This window comes from Petromyzon marinus, chromosome 34 (genome assembly GCF_048934315.1).
Source record: "Petromyzon marinus isolate PM22_M1 ecotype Great Lakes invasive population chromosome 34, UKy_Petmar_22M1.pri1.0, whole genome shotgun sequence".
Taxonomy (NCBI): domain Eukaryota; kingdom Metazoa; phylum Chordata; class Hyperoartia; order Petromyzontiformes; family Petromyzontidae; genus Petromyzon; species Petromyzon marinus.
Genome location: NC_133700.1, coordinates 11,214,066 through 11,235,760, shown reverse-complemented (window position 1 = coordinate 11,235,760; position 21,695 = coordinate 11,214,066). Strand labels below are relative to the sequence as shown.

The 21,695-nt window shown below is 44.8% G+C and overlaps 1 protein-coding gene across 2 annotated transcripts; it reads right to left on the bottom strand.

The window, feature by feature from the left end:
• Positions 1-1,037: 1,037 nt before the first annotated feature.
• CDCA7 (cell division cycle associated 7) lies at positions 1,038-13,914 on the bottom strand. Of its 2 annotated transcripts, none has more exons than XM_032965697.2 (10): positions 13,732-13,914; positions 12,343-12,489; positions 7,123-7,257; positions 6,278-6,862; positions 5,629-5,706; positions 4,628-4,831; positions 4,263-4,403; positions 3,828-3,977; positions 3,357-3,493; positions 1,038-2,367 (listed from the first exon to the last, which is right to left on the bottom strand). In XM_032965697.2, exons 1-10 carry the CDS (start codon positions 13,747-13,749, stop codon positions 2,337-2,339), a joined length of 1,626 nt encoding a protein of 541 aa, XP_032821588.2. In that variant the 5' UTR covers positions 13,750-13,914; the 3' UTR covers positions 1,038-2,336. The 2 variants fall into 2 exon arrangements, with proteins under 2 accessions (XP_032821588.2, XP_032821587.2); XM_032965696.2 differs by having other exon boundaries at positions 12,343-12,492; positions 13,732-13,912.
• Positions 13,915-21,695: the final 7,781 nt, after the last annotated feature.

Sequence of the window (21,695 nt, the reverse complement as noted above, 5' to 3'; positions counted from 1 at the left end):
TTACATTTTTAATTTGTATTATTTTTCTTCCACCCCCATCAAACTCGGCAAAAAACGCCCACCGGGCCAAGGTTTTCTCGAACGCGCTCCACTGAGCCAGCCCGCTCTACCACCACTAAGCAGCAGCACAACCTACAACAAATCGTGCCCGTTATTTATTATCATTAAATATCAAAACAAGCGTAGAAAGACGGGCTCCTTGTTAAACGGCACGCGGGGCGACGTCAATCTATCATAAAGGCTTTTTAATTAAATCCTTTACGCCGTCGCGCGCCAATTTGTCATCGCCGCCCATTGATTGCGCGGCCAGGCCTCGCCTCGCGTCGCCGAATCCATCACTGTCCTGCGCGCGGAGCGGCGAGGCAGCAGCAGCTTCGGGGAGACTAAAAACAATGGGAGGGGAGGGTGGGTGGGGAGGCAAGTGGCCCCCTTTTGGTTACCGCGAGCTCCTCCAATTCACTCCACTCGCGACGCGGTCCGGGCGGCTGCGCGTGGTGGCGGGGTGCCGCTCCCCTTGGGCGAGATGCCGCGTGTCGCCCCCGTTGCGTTTCTCGCTTGCGATGTCCCAGGCTTCGTCCTCGGAATTGACGGCACTCGCGAGCGTTCCAGGCTGAAGTTGCCCCCTTCAGGAAGATCGTCTTTGGTGTCTTCCCACTTGTGGAATGGCATCTCGTTTTTAATTTCAGCCGGAACACGGTTAGACATTTTGGCCACATCCATCTCACCTCATTTCATGGCCATGATTATAGATTGTAAGGCATACTAAGAATCAATTATGGATAGGTACATCTTGTGCTGGAGTGATATCTTACGCCGTGGTGTTCCACAAGTCATCTTTAAATTAACACCACTCGCGATATTGGAGGAATCTCTTTTACAATGTTTTCAGTGTATTCCCACCTGTATGGAATTGTGACCATTCTGTACATTACTGGGAGTCGTTGAATCGTTTAAATCCCTTAATTTAACAAATTTGGTTCTTTCTAGATTTGGTCCTAGCAGAACCTTTTTCCAAAGGGAAAAAATGTAAAGCAAAGAACCGCTTAAGAAACTTTATTCGTAAAATAAGACTGCTCTTGCAATCACAGTACAATCATTGTATAAACACCAAGCAATAAAATGGAACCGTGCAACAGAACAAGCAGAAAGTTACCCGAAACCAGTGGAAAATGTACAATTACAGGAAAGGCACACTGCCTCGTCGAGCAAGATAATGGAACCACTCGAATCAGTAGGCATTTTCCTTATCAAATCCTTTCAATTCCAGTCACAAGCCATCAACAGAATTTTTTAGGTTATAAACATCGCAAAAATGTTTACCAGAATGATAGACATCTATATTACAGGTCATAGCTGGTGTTTTAAGCCAATTGTTTTGGTATGTTAACAGTAGTAATTAAGTACGTGCCATTAATACAACTCAAGTGTGACCAGTTTCAAGTTTTCATAAATTGGTCCAAGAAAATCTAAAGTGTGAGTGCCGTGTTTAATTTGAACGTGACATTAACTTCAAGGAAATGAACGACGCAAAAAAAATCGGTTACTTTTGAATAAGACAAGCAGGTGAACATAACCTGGTGTAAGCATCCAGTTTATGTTACCAGAAGCAAAAATATATATTTGAGAAGTTCAAAAGCTTTATATGCAAATTAGTATGCAATTAACATTGATGCCGTGGTGATGAAACAACAGCTGACCAGACTAGCTTCCCCGTGAGTCAAGATGAGACCTCCACAAGTAAAATTAAAGCAACGCACCAACCCTAGAAAAACTAAATGATGCCTTTGCCCACTGAACTCGGTGCTCGGCTGAGCAAAACAAAGCTAAAAAAGTGTATTCCCTAAGTGCAAAAAGAGTGATGCATTGTTTACGTGCAAATTTTGTTTTAGAATTGTATGAAAGATCACAGCAAACATTTTGTATTAAGAAATCTACCGAATGAGTTGGCAATGTTTTTAACTAGGAACTGCTGTTTTTGTATGAAGTTCTGCGATTTCTGCACTTGTGCAAAATTTCAAGTAAGTTGCGCTCCGTTATAAAACCAACAGTTGACGTTTTAAAATCCTAAACGATCTTTCAAATACTCAAAAGGTTTTGCTCAAACAAATGAGAAGAGGAATGTACAAATACCCATCGGCCCTGTCAATACATTGAGAGGATTTTAACGGTACAAAAGTCACGCAACAATAAACACGGTTTTTTTCAGGGTTTCTTGAGGCGGCCCTGCAAAAGCAACAATATGAGCAACTGCGTTTTAGATGGCGAGACGGCACGAAAATCGCCTTGCGCCGAGGGGTTCTGTGCGCCCAGAAGTTGCAGCAACTCCGAGCAACCTCTCAGTCCTCATCGTCGATCTCCTTCTGAAGGCTGAGAACGGGACACCACGGCACACCCAATGATAATAATGTTATGCAGTGTCACCAATCAACGGTCTTTTCATTAATAACCGGGGAAGAACCGATTAGCGATGCGACTGTTGAAATTATTAATCTGATCCAACGACTAATCAAATACGTGATAAAATTAGCTCATCATTTTTATTCCTTGTGTGTTCATTGTATGCTGGACACCGTGTCCACCATTTTAAATTGGCCGTTGGCCAAACGATTACACATGCAGATTTTTAACAATTAAGAAATGTCATCGATTTTTTCAGGAAGTCTGGAGTAGAATATAAGGAAGCAACTTTCCATGGAGAAACAAGTGAAGCTTGCAGACGCTACAGAGCAGAGGAGGAATAAAATTAAATAATATATTTATCATGTCCACTGGATTGCTTATTTCCATAAGCTCTCTCTTGGCAAATACTATGCATCCCCACCTGATTGTACATAAAGCATTCAACTGACCAACAATTCACAGTCGAGGGATTATTTGCCAGACAAGGCAACTGATATTAATCATAGCTAGGACGTCCTGGAGGGTACCACTTGCCCAATGCTCCCACCTGCTGGTGAAACCTGGTGACACACCGCCATTTGAAGCTCAGCGTTAACCTTGGCGACCAGGACTCTTGCCTGCAGCACTGAGAACCAATCTGTCTGTGGCGGTGATGGCGTCGACACACGCCTGAAATCCAGTGCGCTTTGAGGGCAAGTGTGGGTGGATCTCTTAGAAATTGTTAAACTCCTAAACCTGTTGATCTGCCAAGTGGCCAGTAGATATGTGCAATTAAGCAGTTGCAAGAATCCATTTGTGTCCGTATTTGATTGTCATTCCCTGATGTGTTGGTGGGTTTTCCCCCCTCCCCCGCCAATCAGCAATAAACCTGGTTAATATTTGAATACGCACACCTTGCCTTGCTCCCAAGGAGTGTGCCTATTCATCAGCTACTGCGTTCACGTTTGGCCACCCACCTCTCCAGGTAGGCCTGCACGTTGTTGTAGCCGTGGTACTTGGCCAGGTGGATGAGGATGCCCGTGGCACAGCGGCCCTCCCGGCGACGGCAGAAGCTGCAGTTGCAGATCCCGCGGCATGAGGGGCAATGCCAAGCCTGGATGAAGGGGTAGGAGGGGGTGCGGTCAAGCACAGCGAGCAACCGTATTCACCAATTATTGACTTCCACTCTAGTACTTGGATAGATTTAATCACTAGGGCAATGATTCGATCCGAGAACCAATCGATTTCTGCCTCTCCACGGCAGTGTCGGTCGTGAGGAGTTATTTGACCAGACTCAAGTGTAGTTTTACGCCAACCATCACAACCCCAGGTGTAACCTTGCTAAATTCCCCCCCTCCATTAAACTTTCAACAGGCTCCCTTCTGGTTGAATCACGAACTGGCACGCGCACTGTGTGCGACTGGTGAGTGGTGCAGACAGGGTCGTACGGGGTCAAGCAGGGCGGCACGAACGTCCTCGCCATAGCGGTTGCGCAGACAGGGCCCGCAGAACTGTCCGCGCACGCCCCAGCATTCGGGGTTCCGGCAGCAAGTCTTCGTGTCGGATGTCTTCTGACGGCACTGGTGGCACGTGCTGCCCTGTTGACATAATTTTCAAATGTTACATTTTTCCATGACAGTTGACGAATAGCCACACGGACAATCTGTTACGAGAAAAAAACTGAGGTGCCACTGCTGAGGGCTTGCGCATCGTTACCACGAACGGTGAAAACCAGCGGCTCTGTTGGTTCGGCAGCGGAGCAGTACGTGCCGAGGAACTATAGCACCTCGGGGGCTGTCAGTCACCAGGCTCCGGGTTCAGCCAATACCCCCCCCCCACCCACCCCGTATCTTCTCTGCCCACATTTTCCAACAAGCACTCACGTTGACTTTGTTGTAACTCTTTTCAGAGGTGCAGGTGGCGATGAGAGTCAACTCGTCCTGGGTGATCTCGTCCACACTCCGTACGACATGCGGGATGGCAGAGGTGCTGTAGAATCCGCTGCGTCTCCTCTGGGGTCGATACTGACACACGAGCAGACAAAAGGCCGCCACCCAAGTAGCATTTAGTAGACCGCTGGGGGCAAGTATTGGTAGCGAATAACTCATAAACCAAAGTCCGAACAAACCCAAGTTTCCATTTCTGAACTCGTTCGTGCATTTCCCTATATACCACTCAGATGGGAGCCCTAATAAGAGCTCAGCTCCCAGCCCCGCATGTCATCGAGCAAACGACTCCCCTCCCTCACCTCATCGTCCCCGTCATCGTCGCTGTCCGAGCTCTTGCGCTTGTAGCGGAGTCGCTCCTCCAGCGAGAGGTGGGGCGAGGACGTTGGTGACGACGAGCGGAGGCCCAGCGAGCGTGCGTTTGTCCTCGTGCTGCGCTCCGGGTTGCGCCGTACGGGACCATCTGATAACCCGGGCGTCGTTGCCTTTGGGGGCCTTCGGGCCTTCTGCCGGGGGAAACAACATTCAGAGAGGAGGGTTGTGGCTTCTGTATTGTTGACCACTCACTGTGATGTGTGCACTTCTCTCCAGCTGCATAACTTCCACAATGACTCTCAATGCATAGAAATATCTCGACATCTATTGAATAATGCGTGGGCACGAATAGGATGAGTGGCCCCGCTTAGAAAGAGGAAGTTGTGAACACAGATATGAAAGACTACGAGCATACATGGAGATGGCCCAGGACGGAGACAGAGGATCAAGGTCTTTAGGGGACCGGGCGCTTTTGCCTGCATGGCCCCTTGACTCTGGAACGCTTTGCCAAAAGACATCAGGGATTCGGCTTCAATTGAACCGTTTCAGTCTCGACTTAAACATTTCTATTCAAGAAGGCTTTCACCTAATTTTATCTTCAGCTTTGTGCTTTCCTTTTACTATTATTAATAGGTTTTTTATGCTTACTGTTTATATTTATTTTGTATGTATATTGTTGTGTACAGCGCTCTGTGATCCATGGATGAAGAACACTACGTAAGTCTGATTTATGATTAAGGGGAAAATGCAAGGAAGCAAAAGACTGATGTGTCAGAGTGGTACAGTGGCAGGTTTTTTTTATGGGCGACTGCATTGACCATGACACTGTGGCAGTCTTTTTTATATTCATGTGGTCAAGCCAGATAACAGCGTCAGGAGCAGCGCGGAGTAGTGCATCGCTGCGACATCTCCGTTGTATTTGTGGATCGGGCAGCATTGCATCGTTACATGTACGGTTACCGTGGCAGTCCTCGTCTATCATACGCACCGAGGGGGTTGACGAGCGGACGGAAAACTTTCCCATCAGCCCCGGCATGGTCTTCAGGTCCGCCATGAGTCGAGCCAGCTGCAGCAGAGACGGCAGTAAAACAACGTTGTTAAAAGCGGACCACCAACATACGTGACTGAAAGCTCGTGGTTTGTACGAAAAGACCGCACCTCTTAATCTGTAACAACATTTAAAGTTCCATGATTCCATTTGCAATGGCACTGAAGTACAACCTTTAATTACATCAGTACGATTGAAGGGATTTCTAATGCAACCTCCTAAAGGCAGCAGACACGACCCAAAACATACAGCTATATATATGTACACATCTATACCATGTGACCTGGGCTGTCTGGCACGAGTTTAAAAATCTAAATAACGTCTATGCCAAGGCCCGCTAAGCAAACAATAGTGACGCTCAATTAAAATGTATGGCAGTCACACGGCCATTTTTGGGGTGTTTTTCAGACATCTGTGAAAAATAGCTTCATAGCCCATCTGAATTCTCTAGGATAAACAATGATTCTGATTGACAAATCGCATGAAACGGAGGGGCACAACGGAAAGGCACTTCAGAGATCTTTTCTCATTCACCAAGCTTAAAACTCCCACCAATTCCACCGTTGCTCCACGCCGCACCACTGCTCACCATGGCCTTGTTCTCCTTGATGTTGAGCGCTCGCCGAGTCAGGAAGTCCATCTTCTGCTCCAGCTCGGCCTCGCCTTCCGAATCGGAGCCCTCATCCATCGGATCCACCTTTTCTGTTGCCCGAGCGCTGTCCCTCTCATCTCGCACTTGCTCCTCCACCTCGTCGTTGACGCTGCTGCTGTTGTTGTTTTTGTCGCCTTGGGCGATGCTTGGCCCGGGTCGCAGCTCGTTCTTGCACGTGCGTCTCTGTGATCGCCTGGTCGGGTTATCCTGGGCGAGCTCGGTAAGCACAACCACCGGGAATACCGGAACGGCGATGACTGCAGACTTGCGCGGCCTCCCCCGCTTGCGCGGCGTTGCCGACAAGTTCGAGCTTGCAATGACGGCGGTGGCAGGTGGCGAGGACTTGTGGTTGTCGTTTTTGGTTGGGCTGTTGCCGGTTGCTCGCTTGCCTGCCGCCGGGAACTTGAGCATGACGCGGAGGCTGAATGGGCGGCCCCTGCCTGGCGTGGTCTCGCCCAGCGCGGTCTTTTCCAGCTGCGGGACCTCCATCGAGTCACCCAAGTCCGACTCGGACTCCATCGACTGTGAAAGGAATTACACAGTTTTGTTCACTTAATTACCACGTCAGTTTATACATTTGCCGAAACCAATACGTTTTGTATGCCCGACTCGATGCACGTAACACGAGTGTGTTCGTCAAATTCACTCACGATTCATTTAACCATGGCGGATCACCGGGGAGTAACGACGTTCAAGACGCAGTCGCGACTCCCACTTACTCCCATCGCTCCCGTCTCGTTACGTCAATCATACCGACGACCCCCCCCCACCACCGTACGCACCATGGTGCCAATCATGTTGCTGAGATTGACGTCGCTGTCGGTGAAGCCATGGAAGGTGTCGTTCTCGGTGTCCGAGTCGTCCTGGAAGAGTTTGGCCAGCTCCCGCATGCACGCCGTCTCCTCGGGGCTGCGTACCTAGCGACATTGCACGCGCGCCCAAGCCGTGTTACACGATCGCGTTTCACTCCGTGGTCGGGCCCCATCGAGAGATGCCACGCCAAGCCATTGGGGTTCTACTACAAAGTAGAAGATAATAACTAATTCGGTTGAATTAACCAACATGTACCCCTAACGGGTTTCCAAAACAGAATAGTTTAATATTCTTAGTTTTTTCGGTAAAGTCACGTTGAAGAGAAACAACAAAATAATAAAAAATATATAAAACAATAAAAAATTCTCACGACGTTTCGACCATAACTCAAACGGTCATCTTCAGGTGTGTTGGTTTGCATAAATTTATTTTTAAACGGCGCATTTATTTATTTATAACAAACGTTAGCGCCACGCGCAGCGATTTGGCAGTTTACCCAGGACTAGTCCATCTATATTCTGAAAAGAGGAGGGGGGAGATGAATTTTTTTATAATGTATGCTGTCTGAAAGCCACTGTAAGCGTGAACAATCAATTAAGAACTGAAATGGTTTATCAAATCTTTCCAATGATTGCTAAGATAGAATCCATCTTCTCGGTTAAAATTGTCTCTGTGCTTGTATATGTGGATAGCCTCATGAACGAATCTCTCATGGAAGCCAGATGGCTTACAAAGAACCTCTGTCTTGGAAAAGTCAATGGCATGTGAGCCTACTGAATTAGAACAATGATCTGCTACGGCCGAGGTGTTGGTCCTACCATGTTTAAGGTCTGCTTTGTGTTCACGAATGCGGTCCGAGACATGGCGTTTGGTTTCTCCAATGTAACTACTACCACAGAGGCAACTTAGTTTGTAGACACCAGGGTATTGTATGTCCGGAATCACATCTTTTAGAGACAGAACCAGATCACGGATTTTATGTAATGTGTTGAAACGGACCTGGATCTTGTGTTTATTCAAGATTTTGGAGATCTTTTATGTGATCCCAGCAATGTAGGGTAAAGTGATGGTTTTGAAAGGCTCCTCAAGAGGGTTCTTCTTCATGGTTTGAGTGATAGCTTTGCGGATTGTATAGTCGGAGTAACCATTAGCCCTAAGAGCTTGGTGTACGTGCTTGAGTTCACTGCTTATGTGTTCCTGGTCGGATATGCATTGGGCTCTATGATACAGAGTCTTGATGAGATAATTGTTCTGTGATGGATGGTGGTGGGAATCCGGTTTCAGATAAGCATCCGTATGGGTAGCTTTCCTGTAGACAGAGTGGCTCATTGAACCATCAGGTCTCTTTTTAATTAGGACATCCAAAAAAGGTATCTTGCCATCTATTTCGACTTCCATGGTAAATCTGATGGCTGGGTGTATGGAATTGATGTGGTCGAAGAATTGGTCTAGAGCAGGCCGGCCATGTGGCCAGATGACAAAAGTGTCATCCACGTACCTCTTCCATAAGGTTGGGCGCAGAGTGGCAGTCTGGATGGCGTCAGTCTCAAATTTCTCCATGAAAATGTTAGCTATAACTGGAGAAAGGGGGGAGCCCATTGGGGTGCCCTCAGTTTGTTTGTAGAAAGTTCCATTCCAAGTGAAGTATGTATTGGTTAAACAGTGTCTCACCAGGGGGGGTACCTCAGTGTTTAGTCCTTGATGAACCAAGTCTTCAATGATTGCAATGGTGTCAGGTACAGGAACCTTGGTGAATAAGGAAACTACATCAAAACTGACAAGCAGGTCGTCTGGGGACAGGGAAATACCCTTGATTGTCGATACCAGGTGAGTAGAATTTTGTACCGCAGAGGTGGTCTTTCCAGTGAAAGGACGCAGGATTTCAGACAAAAAACGAGCTAGTTTGTAGGTGGGGGAGCTGATAGTAGAGACTATGGGACGAAGAGGTGTATCTACTTCATGTATTTTTGGTAAGCCGTATAATCTTGGTGGCCTGGCAGCAGGTTTCAACGAAAACTGTTTAGATTGATCAATTAATGCGGTTGAATCAGAAATTATTTTGTTGGTTTGTGTGACGAGGCTGTTGGTGGGATCTCTTTTTATTTTTGTATAACTACCATCGTCGAGTAATTCTTTAATTTTGTTGTTGTATTCTATTTTATCCATGATGACAGTAGCATTGCCTTTGTCAGCTGAGAGGACTACAATATCATTCCTCTTTTTTAATTTATATAATTCAAAACGCTCATCTTTGCTGAGGTTGCTAGCTGGCATCTTAGCGTTTTTGAGGGTTGCAGCGATTTCAGATCTTGCTACGTCTGCAGCGATGTGACCCAGGCCCCTGAGAGCAACGTCTACTTGGGCAATTATATCATTAACTGGTATGTGTTTAGGTGTGACTGCAAAGTTTAGACCTTTAGCTAAAACGGATTTCAGACCATCGGAAATAGAACTGTTACTGCGATTAATTACGACTTTATTAACGTCTAACTTTTTGGTGTGTGGGTCCGGTCTTTTGTTGAAGAGGTTAAATTTGGAAATCAGGTTTTCCTTACATTTGGTCGACATAGTAGCAGCTGAAGAGGCAGTCATATTGTCTACATGTTCCCAATCCGATGTGGACATTATTGCCGTCAATGTTAAGTGTGATTTGTAGAGTGTCTTGTCTAACTGATCTAGTTCTGTGCGTATAAGTCTGATTTTTTCTGAGATAAGAGCTAAGCTAGTTTTGAAAAGAATTTGTTTCGCATTAGAAGAAGTTACAGCAGCAGAGGTCAGTGTAAATGCGATTGGTATTACCCCAGAGTCGCGGCATCTCTTCAGGAAGGTGAGAGACTCGATCAGCTGAGCTTTCTTATCCCGGAGTTTGTTGAAGGATCTTAAAGTTATGTGAAAACCCTCCCCGTAGAGGCGATTAAATTTTGATTTAAAGCTTTCGTGACTGCAGTAATTCATATTCTTAGTTTTTTCGGTAAAGTCACGTTGAAGAGAAACAACAAAATAATAAAAAATTCTCACGACGTTTCGACCATAACTCAAACGGTCATCTTCAGGTGTGTTGGTTTGCATAAATTTATTTTTAAACGGCGCATTTATTTATTTATAAAAAACGTTAGCGCCACGCGCAGCGATTTGGCAGTTTACCCAGGACTAGTCCATCTATATTCTGAAAAGAGGAGGGGGGAGACGAAATTTTTTATAATGTATGCTGTCTGAAAGCCACTGTAAGCGTGAACAATCAATTAAGAACTGAAATGGTTTATCAAATCTTTCCAATGATTGCTAAGATAGAATCCATCTTCTCAGTTGAAATTGTCTCTGTGCTTGTATATGTGGATAGCCTCATGAACGAATCTCTCATGGAAGCCAGATGGCTTACAAAGAACCTCTGTCTTGGAAAAGTCAATGGCATGTGAGCCTACTGAAATAGAACAATGATCTGCTACGGCCGAGGTGTTGGTCCTACCGTGTTTAAGGTCTGCTTTGTGTTCACGAATGCGGTCCGAAACATGGCGTTTGGTTTCTCCAATGTAACTACTACCACAGAGGCAACTTAGTTTGTAGACACCAGGGTATTGTATGTCCGAAATCACATCTTTTAGAGACGGAACCAGATCACGGATTTTATGTAATGTGTTGAAACGGACCTGGATCTTGTGTTTATTCAAGATTTTGGAGATCTTTTATGTGATCCCAGCTAATGGTTACTCCAACTATACAATCCGCAAAGCTATCACTCAAACCATGAAGAAGAACCCTCTTGAGGAGCCTTTCAAAACCATCACTTTACCCTACATTGCTGGGATCACAAAAAAGATCTCCAAAATCTTGAATAAACACAAGATCTAGGTCCGTTTCAACACATTACATAAAATCCGTGATCTGGTTCCGTCTGTAAAAGATGTGATTCCGGACATACAATGCCCTGGTGTCTACAAACTAAGTTGCCTCTGTGGTAGTAGTTACATTGGAGAAACCAAACGCCATGTCTCGGACCGCATTCGTGAACACAAAGCAGACCTTAAACACGGTAGGACCAACACCTCGGCCGTAGCAGATCATTGTTCTAATTCAGTAGGCTCACATGCCATTGACTTTTCCAAGACAGAGGTTCTTTGTAAGCCATCTGGCTTCCATGCGAGATTCGTTCATGAGGCTATCCACATATACAAGCGCAGAGACAATTTCAACCGAGAAGATGGATTCTATCTTAGCAATCATTGGAAAGATTTGATAAACCATTTCAGTTCTTAATTGATTGTTCACGCTTACAGTGGCTTTCAGACAGCATACATTATAAAAAATTTCGGCTCCCCCCTCCTCTTTTCAGAATATAGATGGACTAGTCCTGGGTAAACTGCCAAATCGCTGCGCGTGGCGCTAACGTTTTTTTATAAATAAATAAGCCGTTAAAAAATAAATTTATGCAAACCAACACACCTGAAGATGACCGTTTGAGTTATGGTCGAAACGTCGTGAGAATTTTTTTATTGTTTTATATATTTTTTATTATTTTGTTGTTTCTCTTCAACGTGACTTTACCGAAAAAACTAAGAATATGAATTACTGCAGTCACGAAAGCTTTAAATCAAAATAGAATAGTTTAACTTCGATAATTCGCTGTTGACGTCTTGTGCTGGCAGTTTGTGTTTGATTTTACAGGAGCGACTGATTAAAACCATATGTAATTTGGTAGAATGTATAATAGCTTAAATACGTAATTGATCTTTGCCGAATAGCTGGCTATCCTCCATCCCACCTCCGAATTGATGTTGTGTTTATGGTTGGGCAGACAGCCTGTACTGGGACTTTTATGTCCAAGTGGCAGAAGCATGGATTGGAGTTACTTTGACTTGATCGGAAGACTGGGTCGGGAGAACAGTTGCAGGAAGGTTAGTTGCATTTGGGGTGCCACGGTGGCGAGATGTTAACTACCTTGCCTGGTATACAGGAGGTCGTGGGCTCGATCCCAACGCCTGTATATTTGGAGTTCGCATGTTCTCACCGTGGTCGCGTAAATTTGACTCTAAACATGCGTTTAGAGTATTTGGCTGCTACTACACATTTCCACGAGATCAGACACCTCATTGAGCTATCATTTATGGCGAGGTCGCTTCTGAAAAAGTGCTTTTCAGCTCAGTGGGCCTTACCTGGTAAAATAAAATTTATTTTAGTTGATCTGTTCTCACCTGCCCAACGCCGCCGCTGCTAAAGTGGTCCGAGGAAGTGGAACTGTCCGAGCTGTCCTCCGATGTGGTCTCCATGGCGACCAGCTCGGTCTCACGGAAACCGCGAAACTCTTCTTCGTCGCTGGGGCAGCCGACGAGAGAAGCCAGCTTCTGTGTTTGTAAGGGAGAACAAAATGAGCACAGGTGAAGTGGAGAGATGCACCCCAGCACGGGCATTTTGTTATAACTTTACAAGAGTTACACGTCTGAAAGAACCATCGAATATGGATTCCTGCAGTCACGAAAGCTTCAAATCAAGATTATGTCTACTCATTGGTCCGTCTGGGCGGATCTTGGATTACCACCCCTTCGTATGCCGGGTGGCTTTCACACTAGCCACTACAAGTCTTAAAAAGAAATGGACCATCTTAAAAATTATGGACCCTCCTCGAGTCTTTAAGACAATGCGGCTTTCCTATACAAATAAATTGTACAATGACCCAGCAGTGGATTGACCATGACCGATGATGAATTATTATAATAAATTGGAACCTTAAAGGCGACTTGAGATTGTAGTAAGGTTCAAGGAAGAAGCACGCAAGCGCCTCCCCACTGCGGTGTTTATGAATGATTGGAATGCGGTGACGTCGTTTTCCCGCCACCAGATTTCCCGCGCTAATATGCGAGCGATCTTTAATGTCCGACCTCAAAACACAGGACAATGTCAAGTTGCGAACTCAAAACTTGGGGTGCTTTTTGTTAGTTATCCACTTAAAACGGCTCTTTTAGAATTATAAATTCGCGCACACTGCACGTCGTGCGCGTTCATTAATTTATCCGTCAATTTATTACCATGTGGTGGTCACAAACGACGTGTGGTGGCCACGAAAGACGTGGCTTGTAAAACTTTGAATTAACCGAAGCACTTCATACACACGGGACGTATACCGCACCGTACACAGTACCATTGCACTAAACAGTATAGGGCAATATACTGCATTGTATGTTTTTACAGTACTGTATATGGCAACGCTTTGAAATGCAAATGTACACGCCGATGCAAACCTAGACCGTTGTGCTAATTAAAGCGTATGATAATGTAGTCCCCTCGTGACAAAACCACCGCTGAAGACCCCCCTCACGCCGTGGTGGGATAATTTGACCATACTTCACCGCGCTGGTCAGTGCGAGTTGGCGATTAGAAGTAATCGAATGAGTACAACCATCGCTCAATGGGCTAAAAACATAACTTTGCAATTGCAGTACAACGGATCGTAGCTAAAAAAAACAATATAAATCTCACACTGATAGAAGTATTTTTTATTTGAAAAAAATGAATGCGTTACACGCCACGTGTTTACACTGGAAACACATCACTACGGAAAATGTAAACACAATTAATATACACACCTCTACCACCGCAGACATGACGCCTTCGTATTTGTTCCGCTTGTTTCTTGCAACGAACGTAAAAAGGTTTAAGTTATTTAATTGAAGTAGCGCCGATAACTGCAACCACCACTCTAACCACGCGCGCAACCGACGAGAGCGGCCAGACCTCGCTTTAAGTAAACTTTAACTAAGGACTGTACCACTTATACAATGGGGTACACGCTTTAGCCTATAAAATCACATCTACGTGGTAATACGACGAGCTTCCGCCAAGAGTCACCCTTTCAAAGAATTATATATAGTACGTATTACAATAAATAGTTAATCGTATTTTATATCGTTAATTGGCTATTAACCATGCAGTGTCCGTAATGAAACACCCCCGCCGCTGTAATGGTGCCGTCCGTAACGATCAATCATTGCGGTTGAAAGACCCCGAATTTTCGCGGGTAAAATTTTTTTAGGTGCCTAATGCGGCGGAGTGCCTGACTCCCTAGCACGAATTTAAATTACTTTTCCCGTGCAAGCGTTTTAACTGTTAATGCTGCAAACTTCGCAAATCCGTGCTGCACTTGCCATAGCTTTTGACTCACCGTACGATGCTGTCACACTCCTCGACAACGCACTCGCGGCGTTTTGTGACCGAACGACTTAACAATTGCGATGCAAATACGCGGTGGTGAGACGTTTAACTGTGCAAGGAATGTCGTAGGGGTTTCGATTCCCAACGCCGAGGTCGCCTTCTGAATGTTTGGAGTTTGCGTCTCTTACCCGGCTCCTCCGGTTTTCCCACACCACATTTAGAATAAGCAGCAGCACGAGTTGGCTTACTGCCACGCGAAGACAACAATCCTGCTTCGTTTTTTTAAACTATTATTTGTGGCGAAGGTCGCTTCTATATTAAAAAAGAGCAATATAGCTCGGTGCGCTTATACCTGCGGCAATAGAACGAACTGAATAGTTTAAGAGTCGGAATTGATAAACGAACAATGAAATTAAATCGTTAACAAAACACAAAGATTCGTGGCTAGTGCTTAGCAGCGCCCTTTGAAGGCTGCCGGCGCTGTGGTACGTGAGGGGGGGTGGGTGGCCAGCACCACGCCCGGCCGCCTTTGTCTCTCCCACTCGCGATGTTTTACTACACACCGCTACACCAGGTACTCGTTTGAGGCTGAGTCGACCTAGGGGAGGCCCGGCACCGGTCCTGATGATGTTGTTGGCCGAGATTATCAAAGCTGTTAACTCTTCATCAGCGCCCTAGCTCATTACAGACTCATTCAGACCGTAAATTTAGATTTAAAGCTTTCGTGACTGCAGTAATTCGTATTCTTAGCTCTTTCGGTAAAGTCACGTTGAAGGGAAACAACAAAACATATATAAAACAATCAAAATTCTCACGACGTTTCGACCATAACACAAACGATCATCATCAGGTGTGAAAATCCAACGGCAAGAAACATTTGAAAGAAGTGGCGGTATGCATTTATTTATTTTTAAAACGGTGTTTGTATTTATTTTTAATAAACGTTAGCGCCACGGGCAGCGATTTGGTAGTTTATTTAGAAGGACTAGTCCATCTATGTTCTGAAAAGAGGAGGGGGGAGACGAGCACAGAGACAATTTCAACCGCGAAGATGGATTCTGGCTTAGCAATCATTGGAAGGATTTGATAAACCATTTCAGGTCTTAATTGATTGTTCACACTTACGGTGGCTTTCAGACAGCATACATTAATTTTTCGTCTCCCCCCTCCTCTTTTCAGAACATAGATGGACTCGTCCTTCTAAACAAACTGCCAAATCGCTGCCCGTGGTGCTAACGTTAAAAAAAAATAATTACAAACACCGTTTATAAATAAATATAATTCAAACAAACCGCCACTTCTTTCAAATGTTCCTTGCCGTTGGATTTTCACACCTGATGATGACCGTTTGTGTTATGGTCGAAACGTCGTGAGAATTTTTATTGTTTTATATATATATTTTATTATTTTATTGTTTCCCTTCAACGTGACTTTACCGAAAGAGCTAAGAGTATCACTCAGACCTTGGTCACCCCGTGCCCCTTGCAGTGAGGGAATAAAGTATTTGAGCTTGAGCCCCTGCTGATTTTGTACGTTTGCCCACTGACAAAGAAATGATCAGTCTATAATTTTAATGGTAGGTTTATTTGAACAGTGAGAGACAGAATAACAACACAATAATCCAGAAAAACGCATGTCAAAAATGTTATAAATTGATTTGCATTTTAATGAGGGAAATAAGTATTTGACCCCTCTGCAAAACATGACTTAGTACTTGGTGGCAAAACCCTTGTTGGCAATCACAGCGGTCAGACGTTTCTTGTAGTTGGCCACCAAGTTTGCACACATCTCAGGAGGGATTTTGTCCCACTCCTCTTTGCAGATCTTCTCCAAGTCATTAAGGTTTCGAGGCTGACGTTTGGCAACTCGAACCTTCAGCTCCCTCCACAGATTTTCTATGGGATTAAGGTCTGGAGACTGGCTAGGCCACTCCAGGACCTTAATGTGCTTCTTCTTGAGCCACTCCCTTATTGCCTTGGCCGTGTGTTTTGGGTCATTGTCATGCTGGAATACCCATCCACGACCCATTTTCAATGCCCTGGCTGAGGAATGGAGGTTCTCACCCAAGATTTGACGGTACATGGCCCCGTCCATCGTCCCTTTGATGTGGTGAAGTTCTCCTGTCCCCTTAGCAGAAAAACACCCCCAAAGCATAATGTTTCCACCTCCATGTTTGACGGTGGGGATGGTGTCCTGGGGATCATAGGCAGCATTCCTCCTCCAAACACATCGAGTTGAGTTGATGCCAAAGAGCTCCATTTTGGTCTCATCTGACCACAACACTTTCACCCAGTTGTCCTCTGAATCATTCAGATGTTCATTGGCAAACTTCAGACGGGCATGTATATGTGCTTTCTTGAGCAGTGGGACCTTGCGGGCGCTGCAGGATTTCAGTTCTTCACGGCGTAGTGTGTTACGAATTGTTTTCTTGGTGGCTATGGTCCCAGCTGCCTTTAGGTCATTGACAAGATCCTCCCGTGTAGTTCTGGGCTGATTCCTCACCGTTCTCATGATCATTGCAACTCCACGAGGTGAGATCTTGCATGGAGCCCCAGGCCGAGGGAGATTGACAGTTATTTTGTGTTTCTTCCATTTGCGAATAATCGCACCAACTGTTGTCACCTTCTCACAAAGCTGCTTGGCAATGGTCTTGTAGCCAATCTTGTCCCTGACATCCTTAGACAGCTCTTTGGTCTTGGCCATGGTGGAGAGTTTGGAATCTGATTGATTGATTGCTTCTGTGGACAGGTGTCTTTTATACAGGTAACAAGCTGAGATTAGGAGTACTCCCTTTAAGAGTGTGCTCCTAATCTCAGCTCGTTACCTGTATAAAATACACCTGGGAGCCAGAAATCTTTCTGATTGAGAGGGGGTCAAATACTTATTTTCCTAATTAAAATGCAAATCAATGTATAACATTTTTGACATGCGTTTTTCTGGATTTTGTTGTCATTCTGTCTCTCATTGTTCAAATTAACCTACCATTAAAATTATTGACTGATAATTTCTTTGTCAGTGGGCAAACGTACAAAATCAGCAGGGAATCAAATACTTTTTTCCCTCACTGTACTACTACACTACTATAATACACTATACACTACTTTACACTATACACTACTATACACTACACTAGTATACACTACACTACTATACTACTACACTACTATAATACACTACACTACTATACCACTACACTACTATGATACACTATACACTACTATACACTACACTACTTTACCACTACACTACTATAATACACTATACACTACTTTACACTATACACTACTATACACTATACTAGTATACACTACACTACTATACTACTACACTTCTATAATACACTATACACTACACTACTATACTATAATACACTATACACTACTTTACACTACACTACTATAATACACTATACATTACTATACACTACTATACACTACACTACTATACACTATACACTACACTACTATACCACTACACTACTATACACTACACTACCATACCGCTACACTACTATAATACACTATACACTACTATACACTACACTACTATACACTACACTAGTATACACTACACTACTTTACCACTACACTACTATAAGAAACTTTACACTACTATACACTACACTACTAAACACACTACACTACTTTACCAATACACATTACACTACACTATAAAATGTTGCCCGTATTGAAACGGCTGTTCGCCGCATGGACCTGAAAACTTGATTTGCCTGTACAAGAATTCGGGGTAATACACCGATTGGGTTGACAGCTATGGACTATCAATTATCTTTTTCATCTTTTTGCCATTGGGGTCATAGCGTCCTCAAGTGGCTGCAGTGTTTACACGAACTGATCCCAAATAATGTAGATAATCAAACAATACGTATGTATTGTTTCGCACCGTACGTAGACAACCGTGCTAATGGGAGGTGCGGGAAATACGACTTCACGCATCTTTCTCTGCACATAAAACAATATATAAATGTATATTTTACACAACCCATCGTCGGCCTTGTGGGAGTGAATAATTTCAGCAGAATCGATTTAGTGACATCTAACTCTAGACTGGATTCAACATTCAGCGTCTCATCAGCAGTCAGGCCTTTTGCTGGAATCGATTCTGGTGAACTACCAGATGTTGTAGACGGGGATCCTCGCTTAAATATAGGGGTGTTATTTAGACACAAATAACGTCATTAAATAGAATATAAATACAATAGATGTGGGTAATGGATGGCTCCTTCGTGTATCTATCTCTCCACATGGTGATTCTTAAAAAACCCCATACACGTACAGTGCCGTACGTAGCCAACACAAACCCTCGGATGTTCTATTCAAACGGGGCATTAAGATGTTGCTCATCTCCTGCTCACAGCCACGAGACTGGTGGAAATTCCGCATTCCTATGGCGGGGCGAGGTGGACACGTCCACGGGACAACCTCTGTTGACGTATCCCACAGTGTGGTTGCTCAAAACAGGCTACCTGTGCGCACACTGGCAAAGATCGTCTCAGGCGCAGCATGCGTGGACGTTTGGTGCCTGCAATTTGACGCCACGTCTTGTGTTCGTGCCACTGGAACCGCAACGCCGGGTGCCTGACCTCTGACCTGCCATCGAGCCTTCAAAGCTTCACGCGACCTCAAGAGTGCAAACCTTGGCCCGAGCGCAAGCGCCACGGCGTTGTGCGCGAGATTTCTAATCTCTAACGTCTCCCACGACTCCCTGACCCACCGCAGATAAGGTGAAACGTTGCTGTGCCACATCTTGAACCGTGGAATTTCATAAACATGGACATTTTCGAGTACGTACATAGGGCAGTAGATTGGACGTGTTATGCTTATTGGTGTAATTCCATTGCTTAGCCAGACCCTTGCCCTCCACCCGAAATCCTGTTGCCTCTGGGACTCTTCAATGCTTCCATGCCTGTTCTCCACCTTCACTCGAACCTACTCAGACAAGCATAGTGAAGTATGGTTAAACAACAAAAACAACTTAACCCACACAAATGTGTGGGTGCCCTCATCCAGCAGTGGTTAAACAAGGGTCTCACGGGTACAATTATGCTTCGAGGCAAATCATGTTCAAAAATTATGTTGTGTTATGTTTACACTGTATGTAGTTTCGTGTCGAACTAGAACATATTTTTAACAGAAGGGGTACATTGCCCATACACATCAGGCGGTTCATTAGCATTGATTGAAGCAAGTCCAAATCTACTGATGAGACACTGAATGTCGAAACCAGTCCAGAGTTTGCTTGAGTTGAACGATTGCTGCCTAAATGACGTGCTCCCAGAAGGCCGTGTGGCCGAAGGGATGCGTACAAAATACTTTATTTTTTTAAAGTGGAGACAAATATGGAAAGGGGAGGCGTTAAGTCTGCTTATTTATCTAATTACCTACGTTATCCACAGCGAGACTCGATGATGGTTATTATTGTGTGTTACAATGACGTAACAGCCACTACACCACAGTTGCATGCATTAAACAAGGCCCTGCAGACGCCGTGTCTTTGTGACAACATTCGGGAAGTAACGGGGGGTGGGGAGTGGTAAATGTTTGCACGAGGATGTGGAGTGATGGCGTGGCCGTTCGCAAACAGCGATAAAATCAGCAAACACGCAGTTCGATACCTGACCACAGGACCCCGCACCGGGGTGCCAGAGTATCGAGGGACCTTTGTCCCCCTTCACATTTTAGATGGTCGTTTAATATCATTCACCGTTTTTTTTATGAATGTAAAATTATAAATGCATCTTCTTGATGTATATTTTATTTCGTACTATCGGTAGAAATACAATTAGACCTCTCGGAAATGTTGAGCTGGGTCCACCACTTCCTGAACAGGCCTCCCAGTGCTGTTGCATGCATGGGTGGCTTATCTGATGGGCTTCCCCCACTAGGTCAATTCAGTCTAAAACGAGGCTGGTGTACCGACTTATGATGAGATTCTCAGTTTTCCTTCGTTGTATAAAAAGTATTTTAACATTACTTGGGCTCTGCTCTGCTGAGTAAAAATAAGTAACTTAATAGACTCTCACCTGGTTACAAAAAAATGCAGTGAAATGAGTCGTTTATTTTATTGCTTCGGATATTTTTTGAGAGTCGCTGCCACCAGCGAAACATGAATCTGTCACACACTCGGCCATCATGTCAGATCTGTTTGTGCCCACGTTCAATAGATGCGCGCCGAAAATACTGTAGCTCTGCAAGTGGTCAAAATGAAACAATCGATAACATGATTTTCCCAGGGGTATGCTTACAAAGCTCACCGCCTTGAAATCACATACTGCATCCTCTTTGAACAACGCGAAGCACCCCATCAAAAGCAAACGGAACTTTTTATCATGCAAATCCTGCAGGCCATTAGGCGATTGTCAGAAGCAAAAAAACAAAGCCGCATGTAACAAAATGTAATTTGGTGGAAGGCACAAAAAAAATGTACAACAGAAATGAGTATGCCCACTTATGGCGGCAGTGAGGGGATGTTTTAGCCACACTTTGATTGCAACGCTTCGCATCTCTCAGTGGGACTCATTTACGAGCTTTTGTGTCCTGCGTGAAAGAAAAATGGTACGGGGCTCAGAAAATAACGCCACAGACACTGGCAGGCGCGGGCAAGTGCATGCGTCGACAAGACAAGCGGCAATTTCACTTGTAAATGTGGTGAAAATAACGGCAATTAAAGGCGGTGAAATTGTCATGTTTCGGGGACAGCTTAAATGGTAGCTTTGACGTATGTTTTTGTTGAATTGCAATTGCACGCTGAAATGATGTGCGGCGAAGTGGGAAATTACTATGATTGTATTATATGTATGGACACACGCGCACACAAGGTAAGTGTATAAATAGCGTTCAAGTGATGTCAAAGCGTCTTCCTGTTCAAACGAGCGTGGAGCGGTGCTTCTATACATTGGCGGCCCTGAGTAAGTGGGGAATTTTCCACATTGCTTGGTTGAGGCCAAACTTTTTCATGGACTGATCACTGGTGAATTGTTCACCAAATAAGGTGCCATCCTATTACCCGTTTACTGCTCCTGGTTGACAGATGTTGTGCTGCTGTATCAGCCCTGGTATACAAACACATGGCGTGAATATACATCATAATCTACCCTTTTGGACTGGTTGACCATCGACGTTTTCCAGGTGTTGTAAACATTTGACTGCAAGGTGGCCAAGAATTGTCAGTGCCCGTTGTAACCTCATCGCATGCGTGGGGTTTCTTCGCCAGGTTTCACCAGGCACTTTGGCTTCCTCCCACATGGAAGTCAATATCTCAATGCAGGACCCTCCTGAAAAGTGGCCTTGAGACATTTGTGAAACTTTTCTGGGTAAATCAATGGGTCTATTACGCTTTGGCTTTATATTTTCACTGCCGTCTGTCGCTGCTCGAATAT

What these genes read in the sequence shown, in the direction of transcription:
- CDCA7 (XM_032965696.2), bottom strand. An exon ending in GCAGCGGCGGCGTTGGGCAG is followed by an intron (nt 7,258 to 12,342) that starts GTGAGAACAGAT and finishes CAATGTCGCTAG; the next exon opens with GTACGCAGCCCCGAGGAGAC. An exon ending in TCAAGGAGAACAAGGCCATG is followed by an intron (nt 5,707 to 6,277) that starts GTGAGCAGTGGT and finishes TCTCTGCTGCAG; the next exon opens with CTGGCTCGACTCATGGCGGA.